We start from the raw sequence: 18699 nt of genomic DNA, 5'->3' as shown, positions 1-18699 counted from the left end.
CCCATAAAGTATATATATTCTTGATCAGGGTCACTAGCCGAGTCGATCTAGTCATGTCCGTCTGTCCGTCTGTATGAACGCTGAGATCTCGGAAACTACAAAAGCTAGAAGGTTAAGATTTTCCACACATATTCAGCAGAGCGCCACGCCCCCTCTAGCGCCCACAATCGCCCACTAACGATTTTAAAATGGGTCCTGCGCCCACATCTTTAAAGATTTCCGAGAAGTATAAATACAATTTTATTGTGTATATTTATACCTATCGAAATGTTTTTTTTTCAAATCGGACCATTCATTAAAAAGTTATACGCAATCTAAATATATATATATATATCTCCCTCGCACTTCCTTTAGCTGAGTTACGATTATAGTCGGGACACCAACAGCGTTTGCACTCCCTTTAGCTGAGTGACGGGTATTAAATAGTTTGAGTTGCTAATCACGCTGAACAAATTAAAAAAAAATCCCAAAGAACCGTTCTGAAGATATTCGCGAAAATCCAGATTTTCGGCACTTCTTTTATAAAACCTAACAGATCTCAAAAACCATTAGACCAATAAACTTGTAACTTACACTATTTAAAAGGCAATTAATGAGCCTTTCCGAAAAGTTATTACTCGTTGTAATCGGGTCGCAATTAATAGAGGTACAGCCTGTGAAAATTCAAAAAAGTTTCATTACTTAAAAAAAATACACATACAAATGTATAAATTATTTGTGCTTTCAGATCTAACGGCCTCTTTGTTGTTAACAAGTTAAGGCCATATATTTGCAAATGGAGTGCAAATTCTAGGAGATATGCATTTTTATTGAAACAATAGCTTTTCAGAAAGGCTCATCTATTGCCTTGAAAATAGTATAAGTTCCAAGTTTATTGGTCTAATGGTTTTTGAGATCTGTTAGGTTTTATAAAAGAAGGTCCGAAAATCTGGATTTTTGCGAATATCTTCAGAACGGTTCTTTGGGATTTTTTTTTAATTAGTTCAGCGTGATAAGCAACTAAAAACTAATCAACAAAAATTGGTCTTAAGGCTTACCTCGAAAAAAAGTGTAAAGTTGTTAGCGTTCTCTTCTTTTTTTTTTTGGTCTGCCATGGTTTTTTATACCCTTGCAGAGGGTATTATGATTTCAGTCAGAAGTTTGCAACGCAGCACAGTGGGGCGAAAAAGCCAAAAGTCTGCCTTAAATCAGCGGAGCCCTATAGCAAATATCTTTTGATGGGGCATTCTTAAAGGCAATTAAATATGTAAAAAAACATCATAAGGTGAATTTTTTTAGTAAAATTTTTTTGTTGTCGAAAATTTTTAAGAAAAAAAAATTGTTTTTTTAAGAAAAAAAATATAAATAAATTAGTTATAGGGTTCTAAGTTTCCCAATATTTTTTTTTAATTTAACTTGATTTTTGAAAAAAAAATTATTCAAATCGGTCAACTATAACTTATAGCTGCCATATAAACGCTTATTACAAAGGGGAATGTCTCGGTTCTATTTCAATATTGGTTCATATAAATTGGGATTAAGGCATTATTTATCATTTTAGCTCTATGCTTACCTTTTTTTTTAATTGGTCAATGGTATCTTATACATGTCATAGAATCAATCAAGGAAATATAGCATATTTAAAAAAAAAAAAACTGGTAGAAACCGGTATTTATTTCATATCTGTATTTTTAGTAAAATAACATAATTTAAAATTTTAAACCCAAATTTGTTTATTAATTTATCATTATCTTCATCAATACCTTCACATAAGTAAAATATCTTCATGATGTTAGGGCGCGCGAATGAACCAGGGCTGACGATATTTCAAATTATGAACATTTCTTGCTAGCTTAAACTGTAGTTTTCTAAGAAGAGGCACAAAAGGGCAGGCTAATTTTTTCAGAAAATGTAGTTAAATATCTAAACTTAAAAAAAAAAAGAATTAAACGGGGATCTAGGGTGTAACACTACTTTACGTCCAAAAATATCCAAAAATCCAAATTTTTTTGGACCCCTTTTAAAAAATTAAAAAAAATAGTAATTATGTATCTAAAATTTGTATTGTTTTTTTAATATTTTAAGAATTGGTTGCTCTTAAAATTTCAATCGTTACATATACAACTTAGGCCCTTGGGCGCTTTCAGAAAAATTTCAAAGATGTGTAAAAATACCTTTTTTTCTTATTGGCTAAAATTATGATTCGAAAAATCCACTTTATAAATCTGTAGTGGGAAAACCATTCATCACAGATCACTCTTTCCTTTTAATTTGTATAGAGAATTCAATTGTTTTTAAAGTTGCATTGCAACATTTTGAAAAATCTTAAAAAAAAAAAAAACATTTTGGCAGGCTTTTTGTTCTAGGCGCCCCACAGTGCGCAGTGAAGGAGACGTTTCCGACCCCATAAAGTATATATATTCTTGATCAGCATCACAATACGAGTCGATCTAGCCATGTCCGTCTGTCCGTCCGTCTGTCCGTCCGTCTGTCCGTCTGTCTGTTTCTACGCAAACTAGTCTCTCAGTTTTTGAGCTATCGGGATAAAACTTTCCCAAAAGCCTTTTTTCTATTGCAGGTAGTATATAAGTCGGAACCAACCGGATCGGACAACTATATCTTATTATAGAAGGATCAAAAAAAAAAAACGTAAAAAAATTCTAGCTCCGGTGTTTTTTGAAATTTTACCTTCTACTCTTGGGAATATTTTTTTTTATATATTTCTGAATTTCGCTTTATTTGTTTTTTAAATCGGATCACTATATCATATAGCTGCCATAGGAACAGTCGAAAAATTAAATGGAAATTAATGGGAAAAAAATTATATCTTTGTTGGTTTTTATTACATTCCCTTCTACTCTGGGATATGACTATTTTGAAATATTTCCGAATTTCGATTTTAATTTTTAAAAGATCGAACTACTATATCATATAGCTGTGATAAAAGCAATCGACAAATTAATGTGAAATAGTAAGAAATTGAACATTTTTGCGATTTGTAAATTAATAGAATGATCTGCAAGGGTATATAAGCTTCGGCTTGCCGAAGCTAGCTTCCTTTCTTGTTTTTAATTGAATTTAAAAGTACCCGGTTTTGCTATAAAAAGCAAAGAGGCTTTTCTGTCTGTATGAACGCTGAGATCTCGGAAACTACCACCTTCTATAGCTAGAAGGTTGGGATTATTCACACATATTCTTTCTAAGCAGCGCAAGTTTGTTTCTTCCGAACGCCACGCCACCTTGTACGCAGCGCAAGTTTGTTAAATCCGAGCGCCACGCCCACTTGTACACCCACAGTCGCTTTAACGGCCTTTTAAAAGGGCCTGGCACCCATGTCTTTACAGATTTTGTAAAAGTTTAAATGCTATTTTTTTTAAAATCGGACAATCCATTAAAAAGTTAAGAGCAAAAAATGAAATGGTCACTAGATGGACCCGATAGCGGCCGCTAGACGGAGACAGTAGCTTTGACAACTGCATATCTCCACCACCCTCGCTATCCATTTAGCTAAGACGGTTATCTGATAGCGGAAGTACTCGACTATAACGTTCCTTTTCCTTTTCAATTTTTAGCGTCAATTTATTGTGACAATTTTTCATTTGTGTGAGTTTAAAGAAGTGCAAGCGGGTCAGGATTAATATGATATCGCGCCTTTATTATTGGTGTTAGTGGTAGAGCAGCCAAAAATATTTGATTCTTTCTCGCGTTCGTTTAAAGTCCCATTAAAGAAAAATTGCTACAATAAATTGACGTTAAAAATTGAATGTGTCATCTGAGCCTAATTAACCTCAATTATGCAACAAATTTGGAATATCGGTTTGTTTTGCTCAGGGACCGTAACTTGTCTAAGTTTTATTTTTAAAATCACACTTTAACAGTTATTTTCTGATTTGTAAAGTAAAACTCAAAAAAAAACTGTTATTTTTTAAGTTTTATAATAAAAGTTGACAAATAACAGTTATTCGTCGTGATCAAAAATAAAACTCAAACTTGATTTATGGCGATTTTGTGGGTAAAATAAATTTAAAAAAATATAGGTATAAAATATGCGCGGTTGCCTTTTTTAACAAATTTTTAGTAAGTTATATAAAACACGGGTATTATGTTTTTTTTTAATTATTTCATTTTTAAAAAAATGTCAAGGGAATAACTGCACAGGCCGACAGTGTTTTTGGTGCAGCCCTATGGGCATTAAATTGTGTTAATATAGACGGGTATAAGCATATCTGCATACTTAGTTTTCGCGTTTAACGGGTGGTATTTGTGCAATCGCGGTTTGAAAAAAATAGCAACATTAATTGTTTTGATTTAAGATATCCTCGAGGGTCTGTGCTTAGTTGTAATAAAACCTATGCCAAAAAATTGCTTAGATGCCCTTCTAAATAATTGCATTTAAGGTTCCATCATTATTTGAGTCAATCAAAGCCTATGAGCCATTGAAGTAATTTGTTCACCTCTATTCCCAACCAACTTGATGCGGTGAACAGGCTTAAAAAAATACAAGGAAAAATATGTGCCCTAAAATATTTGACAGGCATCTACAGGCGTCTTTCACCGAATTTTTAATACGCAATAAGCGACAAAATTTTTTCTTTCACGAATAATCTACGGATAAATAATGGCAAAATGTCAGCTAAAAACATTTCGAAAAAGTTAACATTTGAAAAGTTGTACTGCTAACTTGATATCAACTTAGCAGAACAACTATGTTTTTTTAAAAAATAAATCTTAAATTAAGAGCGACAAAATTTTTTCTTTCACGAATAATTTACGGATAAATAACGGCAAAATCCCATTTAAAAACATTTTGGAAAAGTTAACATTTAAGGTGTTGTACTGCTAACTTGATATCAAGTTAGCAGAACATCCTATAACTTTTAAAATAGTTGAGCGGCAAAATTAATTGTTTCACGAATAATTTACGGATAAATAACGGCAAATTGTCAATAAGAAAAAATTGCAATTTCCAAAGTTGTTCTGCTAACTTGATGCGTATGAATTTTTAAGATAAATAAGACCATTATACGTCGAAGGATGGAATTTAAAGAATTTTTTTCATAGGAACGTAAAAAGTAACAAGTATTTTTGAGTAACTATTACGTAACGAGTTGGTCGTGACTTCACACAGTAGTTTTTTAAAGATAACAGTGGCGTAGCCTTAAAATTGTGGGGGGAGATATTTAACAGGCATACTAACCCCTTGAAAATACAAATTTTCGATGTTCGGCGCCTACTGCTAAACAAATTGAAAGGCAAATTTCTACGAATGTGTCATATATTTTTGTAAAATGGAATTTCAAAATTCTTGTTACTTTTCCCGTTCTTACGGAAAAAATTCTATAAATTCCATCCTTTGAAGTACAATAGTGGGTTTTATCTCAAAAATTCGGGAAAAGTCGTGTCTAGATGCCTGTCAAATATTTTACGGCACATATTTATACCCTTGTAGAGGGTATTATAATTTCAGTCAGATGTTTATACCCTTGTAGAGGGTATTATAATTTCAGTCAGATGTTTGCAACGCAGTGAAGGAGACGTTTCCGACCACATAAAGTATATATATTCTTGATCAGCACCAATAGCCGAGTCTATCTAGCCATGTCCGTCTGTCCGTCTGTCCGTTTCTATGCGAACTAGTCTCTCAGTTTTAAAGCTATCGCGATGAAACTTTCCCGAAGGTCTTCTTTCTATTGCAGGTAGTACATATGTCGGAGCGAGCCGGATCGGACCACTATATCTTAAGGCTCCCAAACAAATATAAGAAAATTCATTGTAACTTTGTAGGAAGTAGGCGTTTTGATTCTTGACTACTTAAAAACAAAATTGAAATAAATCGAAACGCTGAATCTGGAATCCCTGGAACTGCACCGAGTGAGTATTCTTTTATCTACAAGGGTATATAAGCTTCGGCTGGCCGAAGGTAGCTTCCTTTCTTGTTTTCCTTGTATTTTTTTAAGCCTGTTCACCGCATTAAGTTGGTTGTGAATAGAGGTGAACAAATTACTTCAATGGCTCATAGGCTTTGATTGACTCAAATAATAATGGAACCTTAAATGCAATTAAGTAATTGGGCATCTAAGCCATTTTTTGGCATAGGTTTTAATACAGTTGGGCAAAGTCCGTCAAAGATATCTTAAATCAAAACATTAAATGTTGCTATTTTTTTCAAACCGCGATTGCACAAATAATACCCGTTAAACGCGAAAACGAAGTATGCAGATATTCTTATATACGTCTATATTAACATATTTTAATGCCCATAGGCCTGCACCTTTTAATAAAGTCCATTTTGTTGACCTGTGCTGTTATTCATAAAAATTAAAAAATAAAAAAACAAAATAGCATTTTAAAGCGCGTTATCTTTCGAGCCTTATACTAAAAATAATTTAAAGATTTTGTAAAAGAGAAAAAAAAACAGTGTTTGCGTTTGCGGCCTTTGTTTTTAAAGGTTGATTGTTGTAACTTATTTTCTTCTGGTAATATTATATTGTTAACATTGGATAAAAAAAAATTGCAACAACAAACTCTTTGGGTGGCATGGAAAATGTTAGGCTTTTGCTTTAAAAAGTCTTTGCCCTTTGAGTCGGCTGTGTAAATTCCCGCATTTTTACGTGTGCATAAAAAATTGAATAATTTTTCAACCGTACATGTGTCTATGAGCCAATTCAAGGTCCACCTTTGAAGTTCGATCTCAAATGGCGGCTACATTAAAAAAGTTTATTTCCTATGTACAATGGCCAACAAACGGTCTCGAAACTAAATAAGCAGCTCATTGGGAAACCTTCTCTGAACACCGTTGGTCACCGGAATGGAGAAATACTGAATGTGACGTGTAAGCCTTTCCTACGGAATTTAGACCCCCTCGCCATGAAGACCTCAATAAAGCGTAAAAGTTGTCTTTTTTTGTTCGGATGAGTGCTAGTTCGTTACGTTATGCTTGGTACTCCGATGTTTACGGATAGCTACAGATGGCAGATTTTGCCTCAAGTTTGCGCAAATAGAGCAGTGCGGGTAATTTTAACACACTTCGAAGTGTCAGGTCGAGTGTGCAATTTTCTGTTTGCACCTGGCCAGCTTCACGTAACGCCTGGAAATCGCTCAAATGCAAATTACCCTCTGCCTTATCAGCGTATCCATTAGCTCCGCGTTACTCCGGCACCGCAGCTGTATCGATCACACCGATCTAGCATTGACACAATTTTTAGGCAATTGCACTTGTTGTCGGCTGGGCTGCCGCACTCGGCCAAAGCCATCTAATGTAAGACAATAAACATTTTCCGAGCCATTTGGCGGGCCGGTAAAACGGTCGGAGCTCTGGCTTTCGAAAAATCAACCGTGGGCAAACAGTAGAAACAGCACTCTGTTTGGACAATTGCGCCCGAGAACACGCTTCCGGAAAACCCCATTACCTTGTGGACCTGGACTTGGATCTGTAGCAACCATGTGCTGGCAACGGAACTTTTTCTACGGACTGATCTACGTGCTGACGGCGCTAGGCGGGCCTTGCCGGGCACAGTTGTACCCCTTAGCCGGGCCACTGCAGGGTGCAGCTCTGAGGTCAGTGCCGCGTCTGGTGCTCTACAACCCTTTCAGTGGCCAGCAGCTGGAGCCTCTGCGGTACCTGGCCCTATGGCGCGGCCCCAGGCGACTGCCCGTGAATGGGAACATCGTGGAGCTTCCGCAGTTGTGGCAGCCATGCTCCTGCTCCGAGCTCGCCTGCCGGTGCTGCCTGGGCCTGGCCCTGGGCTTCGGTGAATCCCTCAATCAGCGGCTCTGCGCCGCTCTCGAGTACACTCGGGCGGACCTGGGCCTGCACCTGAGTGTCGAGTTGAACCAGCGCACCGTGGCCAACTTTGGGTTCTCCGCCCGCAACCCTCCCGACTACTGCGTACCGCTGCTCCTGCCGCTGCCGCTCTTCAGCTGCCTGCGACTCTACGACATCCGGACCTTTGGCGAGGGCAACATACAGGTCTGTCTGTCGGTGGTTTTCAAGGTTCTTGCCAGCCAGTTCTTCGAGTACCGATTTAACTGCCTTCGCTTCGGAGCCAACGGAGTGTTTTTCGTGCGCGACGCTCTGCAGGACCAAAAAGCGGCGAAGTTGGTGTCCGAAACCGGTGCGGCACAGGAAACGTCAAAGAATCGCGGCGGTGCGCTCAATAATAAGCTGGCCGATGGGAGCAGCTTTAGTTTCTACACCGAATAATATTTTTCATTCCTCACCTTTGCCCTCGCTCTCGCTGTTATTTATGATCCATGCATGCCTGAACATGTAATAAGTTAAGTGAAAAGTGAAATTTTTGTTAATTAGAAAGACTTTTATTTAGGGCCAACAGCAGCCCAGATTCCATAAAAATGGCGAAATTCGGCAGTAAAACTGGAGCCTCTTTTTGGTTTGTGTGAGCAATGATGGGACTGCCTTAGATCTCAACGCTCATACAAACGGATGTAATCGTTCTTCGGGCTTTTTTAATGATCGGGCCATGGCAATTACTTTTCGGGCGTTTGTTATAAATGGGGAGTGCCAGGCGCAGACCCTTCAACCTCTGAAAACGCAAATGGATATGGCGTTGAATGGAATTGAGTCAAATGTGAACAGGGATATTTGATATGTTCGTCGTATATTGAACGTTTATCCTTTTTGAGAATATTAAAAAAATATTCAAAATAAAAACAAATAAATATCAAAATATTACAAAAATATTAAAAGAGCGTCGGGGATTTTCGATAAAGTTTTGCTTAATCAGTTTTTTGCGGAGTACTAATTTTGGATACATATACTTTTATTATCAACTGAGTGTTTACATGGAAATTTAAGCGTCAAGTATCAACTACGCGTAAAAGATCAAAATACATTTTATTATCACTGTGGACGGTAGTCCACGTAGTGACGAAGCGCACCAGGAGATGACTTAATCAATTTCAATTGGTTTGGGAGAGAGGGCGGTGAGCCGGAGGGTTAAATGCATCGTATTATTTTAGTTGTGGTCCTATTAAAAATACACGTTGAATGAGGGGTCATATGATAACAAAATTTTATACCTAAAATGAAAATTTAATTTTGTTTGTCAGTTTTTCTATCTGTCCTGAAAATTTGATCAAATAAAAACACCTCTTAACGAGGTAAAAAACTAGTGACGATCGCACCTTCAACATACAAAAGTTCTGATATCAACATTTGTGACGAAAAATTATTACACTCGTCATTAAATACACTTTCTAAGATTTTCTCATTCGGCCCGCCCTAGCATACTATTTTAGCCTTTTTACCTTCATAGGCATTTTCTATTGCAGCGTGCCGAATGAGAAAATCTTAGAAAGTGTATTTAATGACGAGTGTAATAATTTTTCGTCACAAATGTTGATATCAGAACTGTAAGGAAAATCGTTAGAGCCGTTTTTGAGAAAATTAAAAAAAAGTTTAAAAAAAAGTTTAAACAAAAGTTTGTTCATATCTTTTTAACTATTAACTTTACACAAATTTCATATAGAGGCGTTTATAGCATTTAAAAATACCTTTCAAACGAGATGCAGCACAAGTCTGTAGCTTTAGTAGTATAGAAGTTACGGCTTTCCGAATTTTAGCTATTTATAGCTGTTTTCCCGCTAAACTAGCGGGTTTTTCCAAAAGTGGTAGAACAAAAGTTTTTTATATCGATGTGATGAACGTCATATCAAATTTTCAGAACTTAAAAAACATATTTTGGACAAACTGACAAACAGAATTAAATTTTCATTTTGGGAAGAAGAAGAAAATCTTATTTTGGCTATAACTTTTGAACCCCTCATTCGACGGGTATTTTCAATAGGAATACAACTAAAACATTGCTAGGGGGATTTTATCCCCACCGGCCCCAACAGCTCCAAAATTCGAAATTTTCACTTTCACCTCTCTCTCTCCCAAACCAATTGATTTTCTTGAGGTCTTGGTATGCAATCCTTTAAGTTTTTGCAATACCTTTCGATTGGTGTATTACTCATTACGATCTGACTATCACAGCAGATTTTCATTTCTTCGTGTATATATAGTAGTCGCCTTCGCACACTCTCCTGGTGCGCTTCGTCACTACATGGACTGCCGTCCATAGTGATATGGTGCTAAACAGCTTAATATAAGAAACATTACACTTTTGGGAAAACTCGCTAGTTTAGCGGGAAAACGGCTATAAATGGCTAAATTTCTTAAGCCCATATTTTACGAAATACTTAAGCTTTACCTCATATTAAAGGTATTTTGAAATACAATGAACGCCTTCTTGACGCAATTTATGTAAATACAATAGTTAAAAATTTATGAACAAAACTAAATTTTAAAAATTTTTTTTTAAACGGGTAATTATTTTCTTTAAAATTTTAATCCTTAAATTTTTGTTTGTTTTTATTTGACATATTTAAAGTGAAACGTGTAATGTTTATGAGCTGCACTTGCATCAATATAGTTTTACAGTGGTTTACAGCTTATTTCAACCAGTCTGCACCAAAAAATTTAACAACCCATAAAAACATGTTATCAAAATTATTTAAACGCAGAATTCATCTATGATGATACACATTAGTGTATAATAATGTTATGATTTTTAAAATATTTTACAAATATTTTTTATGAATTAATTACAAAAAAAGTAAAAAACAAGAGAGAACTCTATAGTCGGGTTGGTGTCCCGACTATCTAATACCCGTCACTCAGCTAAAGGGAGTGCGAACGCTGTACTCGGGTTGGTATCCCGACTAATAATCGTAACTCAGCTAAAGGGAGTGCGAGGGAGATAGATATATAAATTTTGATTGCGTATAACTTTTTAATGAATGGTCCGATTTGAAAAATGTCTTCTACATTTCGATAGGAATAAATATACACAACAAAATTGCATTTTTACTTTTCGGAAATCTTTAAAGATGTGGGCGCAGGACCCATTTTAAAATCGTTAGTGGGCGATTATGGGCGTTAGAGGGGGCGTGGCGCTCGGCTAAAATAAACTTGCGCTGCGTAGGAAGCCAAAGAATATGTGTGGGAAATCTCAACCTTCTAGCTTTTGTAGTTTCTGAGATCTCAGCGTTCATACAGACAGACAGACGGACAGACAGACGGACAGACGGACATGGCTAGATCGACTCGGCTGGTGATCCTGATCAAGAATATATATAGTTTATAGGGTCGGAAACGCTTCCTTCTACCTGATACATACTTTTGCACGAATCTAATATACCCTTTTACTCTACGAGTAACGGGTATAAAAAGGCCACAGCTTATTTCAACCAGTTAACAAAAAATCGAATAAATTTTTTTTTTTTTAATTTGGCATGACTACCCTTTTGTTTACCAACAATTTAAAGTTAACTTTACATGGATGCAATGCCTTTTGTTGTTGTTGTCAAGTAAAAACTACTCTCGACCCTTGGGAAGGACTTTTGTCATAGTTTCGTCTAAAAATATTGTGTTTTCTAAAATTTGTTCGTTAAGTGGACTTCCAATTTTGTTTTGTGGTAATGTTAAGACACCTTTAATTCATAATCATTAGCTTTCAACTGCTCTGGATGAGCTGAATCTGCGAAAAAATATGCACTTCCCATGGGTCATTTCTTTAGTTAAATCAAAAAATAATTTATATTTCAAAATCCTGGCAGTTTTTAATTAATTTATACTTTTGAATGTGAAGATGAACTCAAATCTTAGTCGCGGAGTAAAAAAAAAGAAATTATGGAAGGACCTGTTTGACACTTTTAGGCCCAAAACAATTAATTCATAAAAAATATTTGTAAAAAATTAAAAAAAACCATAACATTATTATACACTAATGTGTATCATCATAGATGTATTCTGCGTTTACTTTTTATGGGCTGTTAAAGTTTTTGGTGTAGACTGGTTGAAATAAGCTGTGAACCACTGTATACCCGGAGCGACTTCGTTCGTTTAGAATTAGTTTGGAGTTAGGAAATTAGGTTGTCAGGACTTTCTTATTTTTTATTTGCGCGTTTTTTGAAAACCTTTGTGTGAACAATCTTTGTGGAAGATCCTAAAAGATCAGAGCAGAGCTATATAATAAATGAATGTAAAAGTAGTGCAGTTTTATACTTTCTATCAGTTACAATGTTATCAATGCAATTTTAATTTGCGCACAAATGTACATCTGTTTGTAAATTGGAATTTGTTGTTTTGAATGAAACGAAAACATTTGTATATACAAAAGTGGCGAAGTAACTTATTATTTTCCGATTCCACATTTGATTGTTAGTTATTATCAATATTAAACTCGTCAAATTTTGCATTGCACATTGGGCCAGCCAATCGGATTTTTGTCCAAAAATACGTTTTTTTTTAATAAAATGACCAATATGAGTTTACGGTCCTTTTTATAATACATTAAACTAATTTATTCCAATGTTTCAAAGAATTCGGGCAAGTATTTTTTTTACCGTATTTTCAATGTGGAAAATTCATCAAATATTGATGAAAATTAAAAAAATCTTGAAGTCAAAGATGCTGATGTAGCTGTTCGACTCTTCACGAAACTTGTAGATGTGATTACTTTCAACAAATAAAAAAAAAATAATTGTATTTATTGATTCTTACGGCTTTTTTTAGCAAATGAGTACTTTGCTTTTCAAGTGCTTTTGAGTGCCATCCCCAAATTAGTTGATTCCTTCAAAAAAAAATTCGTTGATCAATTTACTAAAAGCGTAGCCCACCGACTCGATGCGGTTTTGCCTTAGTTTTCGGTAATTTAAGTTTTAATTGAAGGCTTAACTCGAAGTCGAGCTATTTTGAAGAGCTGAGCTAAGAGAGCTCAAAAGTATGCCGTACTTTTTTCTTCAGGTTTTAGTGAACATTTTGCGCGCAAAAATTTGATTTTAGTGTGGCTAACATCTAAAATCTACTTTTTACGTACACTAATCGATTATGGTATTTTCGAAATCTATATCTATCTATTTAATCAGGACTATGCAAATAAATATGTAGTATACTTTTGTGGTGATTTCAGAATATGTCAATTTAACGTTATGGGAGGGGGGTATGGTTAATTCGGCCAAAAAAAGGACTATTTTTCATGAATTTTTTCACACGATACGGTTAATGTTAGATAAATTATTTTATTATTATATCAAAGTACAACACTTAAACTATATTTTCTAAAATTTTGATTGAAAAAAATTTAAAAATGAGCCGTCTGCGGCAAATCTCCATAGCCGCCACCAAAAAAAGAGGCTTTGCGGTGAACAGCATAACTCGTTACTGGATCATCAGAAAAAAACAAAAAAAAAATGTCCATTAGTTAAGATGTTTCTTAAGGTAATCAGATCGAGTTTTTTTATACCCGTTACTCGTAGAGTAAAAGGGTATATTGTATTCGTGCTAAAGTATGTAACAGCTAGAAGGAAGCGTTTCCGACCCCATAAAGTATATATATTCTTGATCAGGATCACGAGCCGAGTCGATCTAGCCATGTCCGTCTGTCCGTCTGTCTGTCCGTCTGTCTGTCTGTCTGTCTGTCTGTCCGTATGAACGCTGAGATCTCGGAAACTATAAAAGCTAGAAGATTGGCATTTTGCATGGAGATTCTTGGAGCTCCTACGCAGCGCAAGTTTGTTTCAAAAAGGTGCCACGCCCCCTCTAACGCCCACAGTTTTGAAGCTATTATGAAAATAGTAACTGATATGTATTCGCTTCGTCAATACCTATCGATTGGCCAAGTAAAAAATTGTCACGCCCACTCTAACGCCCACAAACCCAATAAACGCTTAAATACGTACCCTTCAGTTCCAGAAATCAGTTTTCACTCGTGAATCACCGGGTGAATCACTTGTGACATGTCATTTGACACTCGTGACTTTCCACAGAGACATTTGTCCGAGATGTCCTACCCCGTACCATAGTGACAGCTCAAATGACAATTTCTTTGAAGTCATCGGTGATATCACCAGTGCCTTATACGAATTTGTCATATGAGACGTCACCATCCTGTGACATATCACGCATGATTTCACGAGTGACTTTTTCCAAAATGTCATCAGCAATTTCATTCCCAAAAAAAAAATTACATACAAATTTATATTTTCAATTCATTTATTTAATTTTATTTATTTCAATTTATTTATTTATATTTCTTATTTATTTTTTATACCCGTTACTCGTAGAGTAAAAGGGTATATTAGATTCGTGCAAAAGTATGTATCAGGTAGAAGGAAGCGTTTCCGACCCTATAAACTATATATATTCTTGATCAGGATCACCAGCCGAGTCGATCTAGCCATGTCCGTCTGTCCGTCTGTCTGTCCGTCTGTCTGTCTGTATGAACGCTGAGATCTCAGAAACTACAAAAGCTAGAAGGTTGAGATTTCCCACACATATTCTTTGGCTTCCTACGCAGCGCAAGTTTATTTTAGCCGAGCGCCACGCCCCCTCTAACGCCCATAATCGCCCACTAACGATTTTAAAATGGGTCCTGCGCCCACATCTTTAAAGATTTCCGAAAAGTAAAAATGCAATTTTGTTGTGTATATTTATTCCTATCGAAATGTAGAAGACATTTTTCAAATCGGACCATTCATTAAAAAGTTATACGCAATCAAAATTTATATATCTATCTCCCTCGCACTCCCTTTAGCTGAGTTACGATTATTAGTCGGGATACCAACCCGAGTACAGCGTTCGCACTCCCTTTAGCTGAGTGACGGGTATTAGATAGTCGGGACACCAACCCGACTATAGCGTTCTCTCTTGTTTTTAATTGTGTTATTTAAGTTATCAAAATTATTATTATTATTATTTTTAGATTTTTGTAACTAACTTATTTTTAATATTCAGCAAAGCATTTCTTAGGCACTTGTCTGCGTCTTCGGAATGAAGGGTCAATGCTCCTGAAAATATTAAAAAACAAGAAAGAACGCTAGTCACTCAGCTAAAGGGAGTGCGAGGGAGATGGATATATAAACGACTTTAATTGCGCATAACTTTTTAATGACTGGTCCGATTTGAAAAATGTCTTCTATATTTCGATAGGTATTTACAAACACTATATAATTTCATTTATACATTTTTAAAATCTTAAAAGATGTGGCCGCCAGACACTTTTTAAAATCGTTTGTGTGGGATTGTGGGCGTTAGAGGGGGCGTGGCGCTCGGCTGAAACAAACTTGCGCTGCGTAGGAAGCCAAAGAATATGTGTGGGAAATCTCATCTTTCTAGATTGTGTAGTTTCTGAGATCTCAGCGTTCATACGGACGGACAAACAGACAGACAGTCAGACAGACGGACAGACGGACATGGTTGGATTGACTCGGCTAGTGACCCTGATCAAGAATATATATACTTTATAGGGTCGGAAATGCTTTCTTCTAGCTGTTACATACTTTTGCACGAATACAATATACCCTTTTACTCTAACGGGTATAAAAAGTATTAACATTTGTATTTAATATTCATATAATTGCGTTCTGACCATTAAGCACCGCATAGAACCCTTTGCTTCCACTGCTTCCGTCCAGATTGTAGTTAATGACCAGACTATCGGAAATAATCAGCTTAAGGCATTTTGGTGCAAATTAAAGTTAAGTCTATCACAATATCTTACATATAAGGTAGCACTTACCCCACTTTAATTTTTGTATAATATCACTTATCACAAAATATTTAACTAATCACGAAAATCTTCTTCTCTCAGAAAACATTAGAAAATAATGCGATGCACCAAGCCTTCTTCTTACCCCTTTTAACCGATTTCGTTTGCTTCATCTTCGCTGTTGGCGCGTGCCAATGCTCCTATACCAGTGGTGGCCAGCAGAGGCAGCGCGCAGGGCCCACGGGATAGGCAATTTCTCTGCCGCTGCTCTGCCAGCGCGCTGCAGCCTTTCGGCGCACATGTACACTGTCAAGCTGAAAAACGTCACGCACACAGGCAAATTCGTGCATGCTCGCACTCACACAAATGCAATGCATTCTTTTATTGTATGTGTGCTGCTTCTGCTGGCCACCACTGTCCTATACCCTTTCTAAAGCGGTATATATCAGACAAAATAATTTGTATTTGTTCAGTAAAAACGCAATTTCTTAAAACTGTTACTGTTTTAATATTTAAATAAATATTAATGGACCATTTTTTTTTAACTAAACTAAAAAATGAGCTTATAAAATATAATACATGTATTGTTTAAGTAAATTACAATTTTATAAATAAACAATTTAAGTTTATAACAGGAATTGTAAGGGCATAGCCATGTCGCTGCTTCACGAAAATTATTCCATCCAAATTTTGCTCGCTAGCTGAACATAACGGTTAAGCGCAAAAGAGAATGACGGACCGGCCGAAATTTGTCTCTGCTACCGCTGAGTGCAGACAGATTATAAGACAGAAAAAGAGAGAGCAATATATGAATATCGGCTTCCCTTTCGTGCACGATTGATTTCGTCCGCAGTCTTCTACGCTGCGCCGACTTATCTGCTGACGCTCGCTTGGCCTAATGAATTTGTCACACAGTTATCACTGGTGCAGCATAATAAATATATTGTAAAATTAGTTTTTGTCTTCGATTTTTTTCATTGGCAGGATGGTTTTACAGACAAAGGTTCTGCCATAGCACAGACCTTGGGAATATAATTTGTTTCTGATCATCTTACAATAAACCATTCGTAAACATCTGACTGAAATCATTTGAAATTGGAAAGATCCATTAATGCACTCAGAATACATAGATTCAAATAAAAGCTATCATCTATTGTAAAAGCAGGCAAAATAAAAAGAATAAAAAGAAAACCCCATTATTAAAATTAAAATTCATTTTTTTCCAATTTTTTTCAACTTTAAAGTTTTGGAAGTTCCCATATACCGTTCTAGGAAAAAACAAAAAAATTGGTGTGAAACCGTTTTTACCAGGGACGAAATTCTTATGATTATACCCTTGCAGAGGGTTTTATAATTTTGGTCAGAAGTTTGTAACGCAGTGAAGGAGACGTTTCCGACCCCATAAAATATATATATTTTTGATCAGGATCAATAGGGGAGTCAATATAGCCATGTCCGTCTGTCCGTCTGTATGTCTGTTTCAATACCGTTTGCGAGCTCAGTTTAAAAGCTAGCGCCTTCAAACTTTCACAGTCGTCCTAGAACATGTGTACGCAGATCAAGTTTGAAAACCGTCCCGATCGGACGTCTATATCCTATAGCTCCCATAGGAACAATCGGATAAAGCTTTCACAAAATGAAGATATTTCGCTCAGTGTACGAGCTAATGACAAGAATCTTTCTAAATCTTATTATTTTACGCATACCTTGATCAGGGTAAAAGCGCGTGCCGATCGGACGTCTATATCTTATAGCTCCCATAGAAACAATAGGGGGAAATCGGTACAAATTTAACGTTTTTCAGGATATTTCGCGCAGCATATAAGCTATTGACATGAAACTTTCCAAATCCTATTATTTTATGCATACCTTCATTAGGGTAAAAGCGCGTGCCGATCGGGCGTCTATATCCTATAGCTCCCATAGGAATAGGGTGAAAAATTTTAAAATTTTATTTTTTTCAATTATAAAATATTTTGTTGTTTTTTAATTCATGTTGCTATTCTAGTCAAGTTTTCATTCGTAAAATCTGCAAGGGTATTAAAACTTCGGCTTGCCGAAGTTAGCTTCCGTCCTTGTTTTTAAAATAAAAATTATAAAATAATAATTATTTTTAAATTTTTATAATTGCAAAATAAGTATTATTTCAATTTTTATAATAAAAAGTTTATAATAAAAATTGGAGAATAAGACTTATTCTGGGACCAAGTAACCTGTTGTTAAAAATATTTATTACAAACCGAGTCCACCCTATTCAATAAATTTTATAATAAACTTCAAGGAAAGGAAACCTAATCTATAAATGGAAATATTATTTGCTAAAAGATCAACAAATTGTACAATCAAAAGTGGTCGTTTGTCCCATAGTGAATCGATAGCAAGATGCTTGCTGGCATCAGTTGCGCAATTGTTCGCTCATTTCGGCTGCCTCTTTTTTTGCGTGCCTCAGCTTTGTTGACCGACTACGTCTCAGCCTCAGCTAAAGTTGCTGTTTTCGAGAGCAATTTCGCCTTGGCTTGAAGATGGCTTTAACCTCAGATCGACTTTGGTGTCTTTGTGCCCGGTTGGGAAAGATGGCGGGCGGACCAGGGGCCGCAATGAGGCGGTACCGGGCGGGATCGGCGGCTCCACTTCGCGTTGTATCTGGCTATCCGACTATTGACTGAATACGAGTGCTAGTTAAGTATCTCTGGCAGCGTTTGTTAATGCCGGCGTCGTTGGCATCGCCGGATTTACCTTCGCTGTTCGCTGGCGCTCTGCTGCTGACTCGACCGCTGCGCCGTCGGCCTCTAAACATACATATGTATACATATTAATTTTTACTTTTTTCTGCTGTTTTCCAGCTCGCTGCTTTTTTACTTGCAAGCAAAAGTTTTTCATTCGCAGTCAGTTGTATTTCGGTTCGCGGTGCGATCTGTCGCATATTGAAGTCGCCACCGCTTCTGAGAAAACCAAACTTTGTGTCCCAAGATCCCGATCAATATCCTGCCCTTCACAAAATTAAAGCGTTCGCCACCCCTTGTGAGAAACGTCGATCTTCCCCGAAAAGAAAAGTGAGTTCATGACGCAGCACATAGGAGAGGTGTAACACGCTGCGTATGAGTACTACTCGCTTAATGAAATTCAACAATCAGCATTCAAGCCCGATCTGATTCCCTGTGTTTGG

The 18699-nt window shown here is 36.3% G+C and overlaps 2 protein-coding genes across 3 annotated transcripts in view; both read left to right on the top strand.

Moving 5' to 3' along the window:
* The first annotated feature begins 5698 nt into the window (after positions 1-5698).
* The window catches only part of LOC108054312 (uncharacterized), a 40989-nt gene continuing 27988 nt past the window's right edge, over positions 5699-18699 (top strand). Inside the window, exon 1 of one of the 2 annotated variants that reach the window (XM_070217036.1) lies at positions 5699-5850. The gene's annotated coding sequence lies outside the window, so the exon portion shown is untranslated. Of the gene's footprint in view, positions 5851-18412; positions 18587-18699 lie in introns of those variants that run through there. The other variant, XM_017137200.3, reaches the window with a different exon arrangement.
* LOC108054306 (uncharacterized) lies at positions 7153-8595 on the top strand. Its single transcript, XM_017137193.3, has one exon. The coding sequence runs from the start codon at positions 7421-7423 to the stop codon at positions 8180-8182; it is 762 nt and encodes a 253-aa protein (XP_016992682.1). The 5' UTR covers positions 7153-7420; the 3' UTR covers positions 8183-8595.

The sequence above is a fragment of the Drosophila takahashii genome, chromosome 3R (genome assembly GCF_030179915.1).
Source record: "Drosophila takahashii strain IR98-3 E-12201 chromosome 3R, DtakHiC1v2, whole genome shotgun sequence".
Classification (NCBI taxonomy): domain Eukaryota; kingdom Metazoa; phylum Arthropoda; class Insecta; order Diptera; family Drosophilidae; genus Drosophila; species Drosophila takahashii.
The sequence above is the reverse complement of the archived record's forward strand: the minus strand, read 5'-3'. Positions and strand labels throughout refer to the sequence as shown.

What these genes read in the sequence shown, in the direction of transcription:
- LOC108054306 (XM_017137193.3), top strand. Translation starts at nt 7,421, where the DNA reads ATGTGCTGGCAACGGAACTTTTTCTACGGACTGATCTACGTGCTGACG.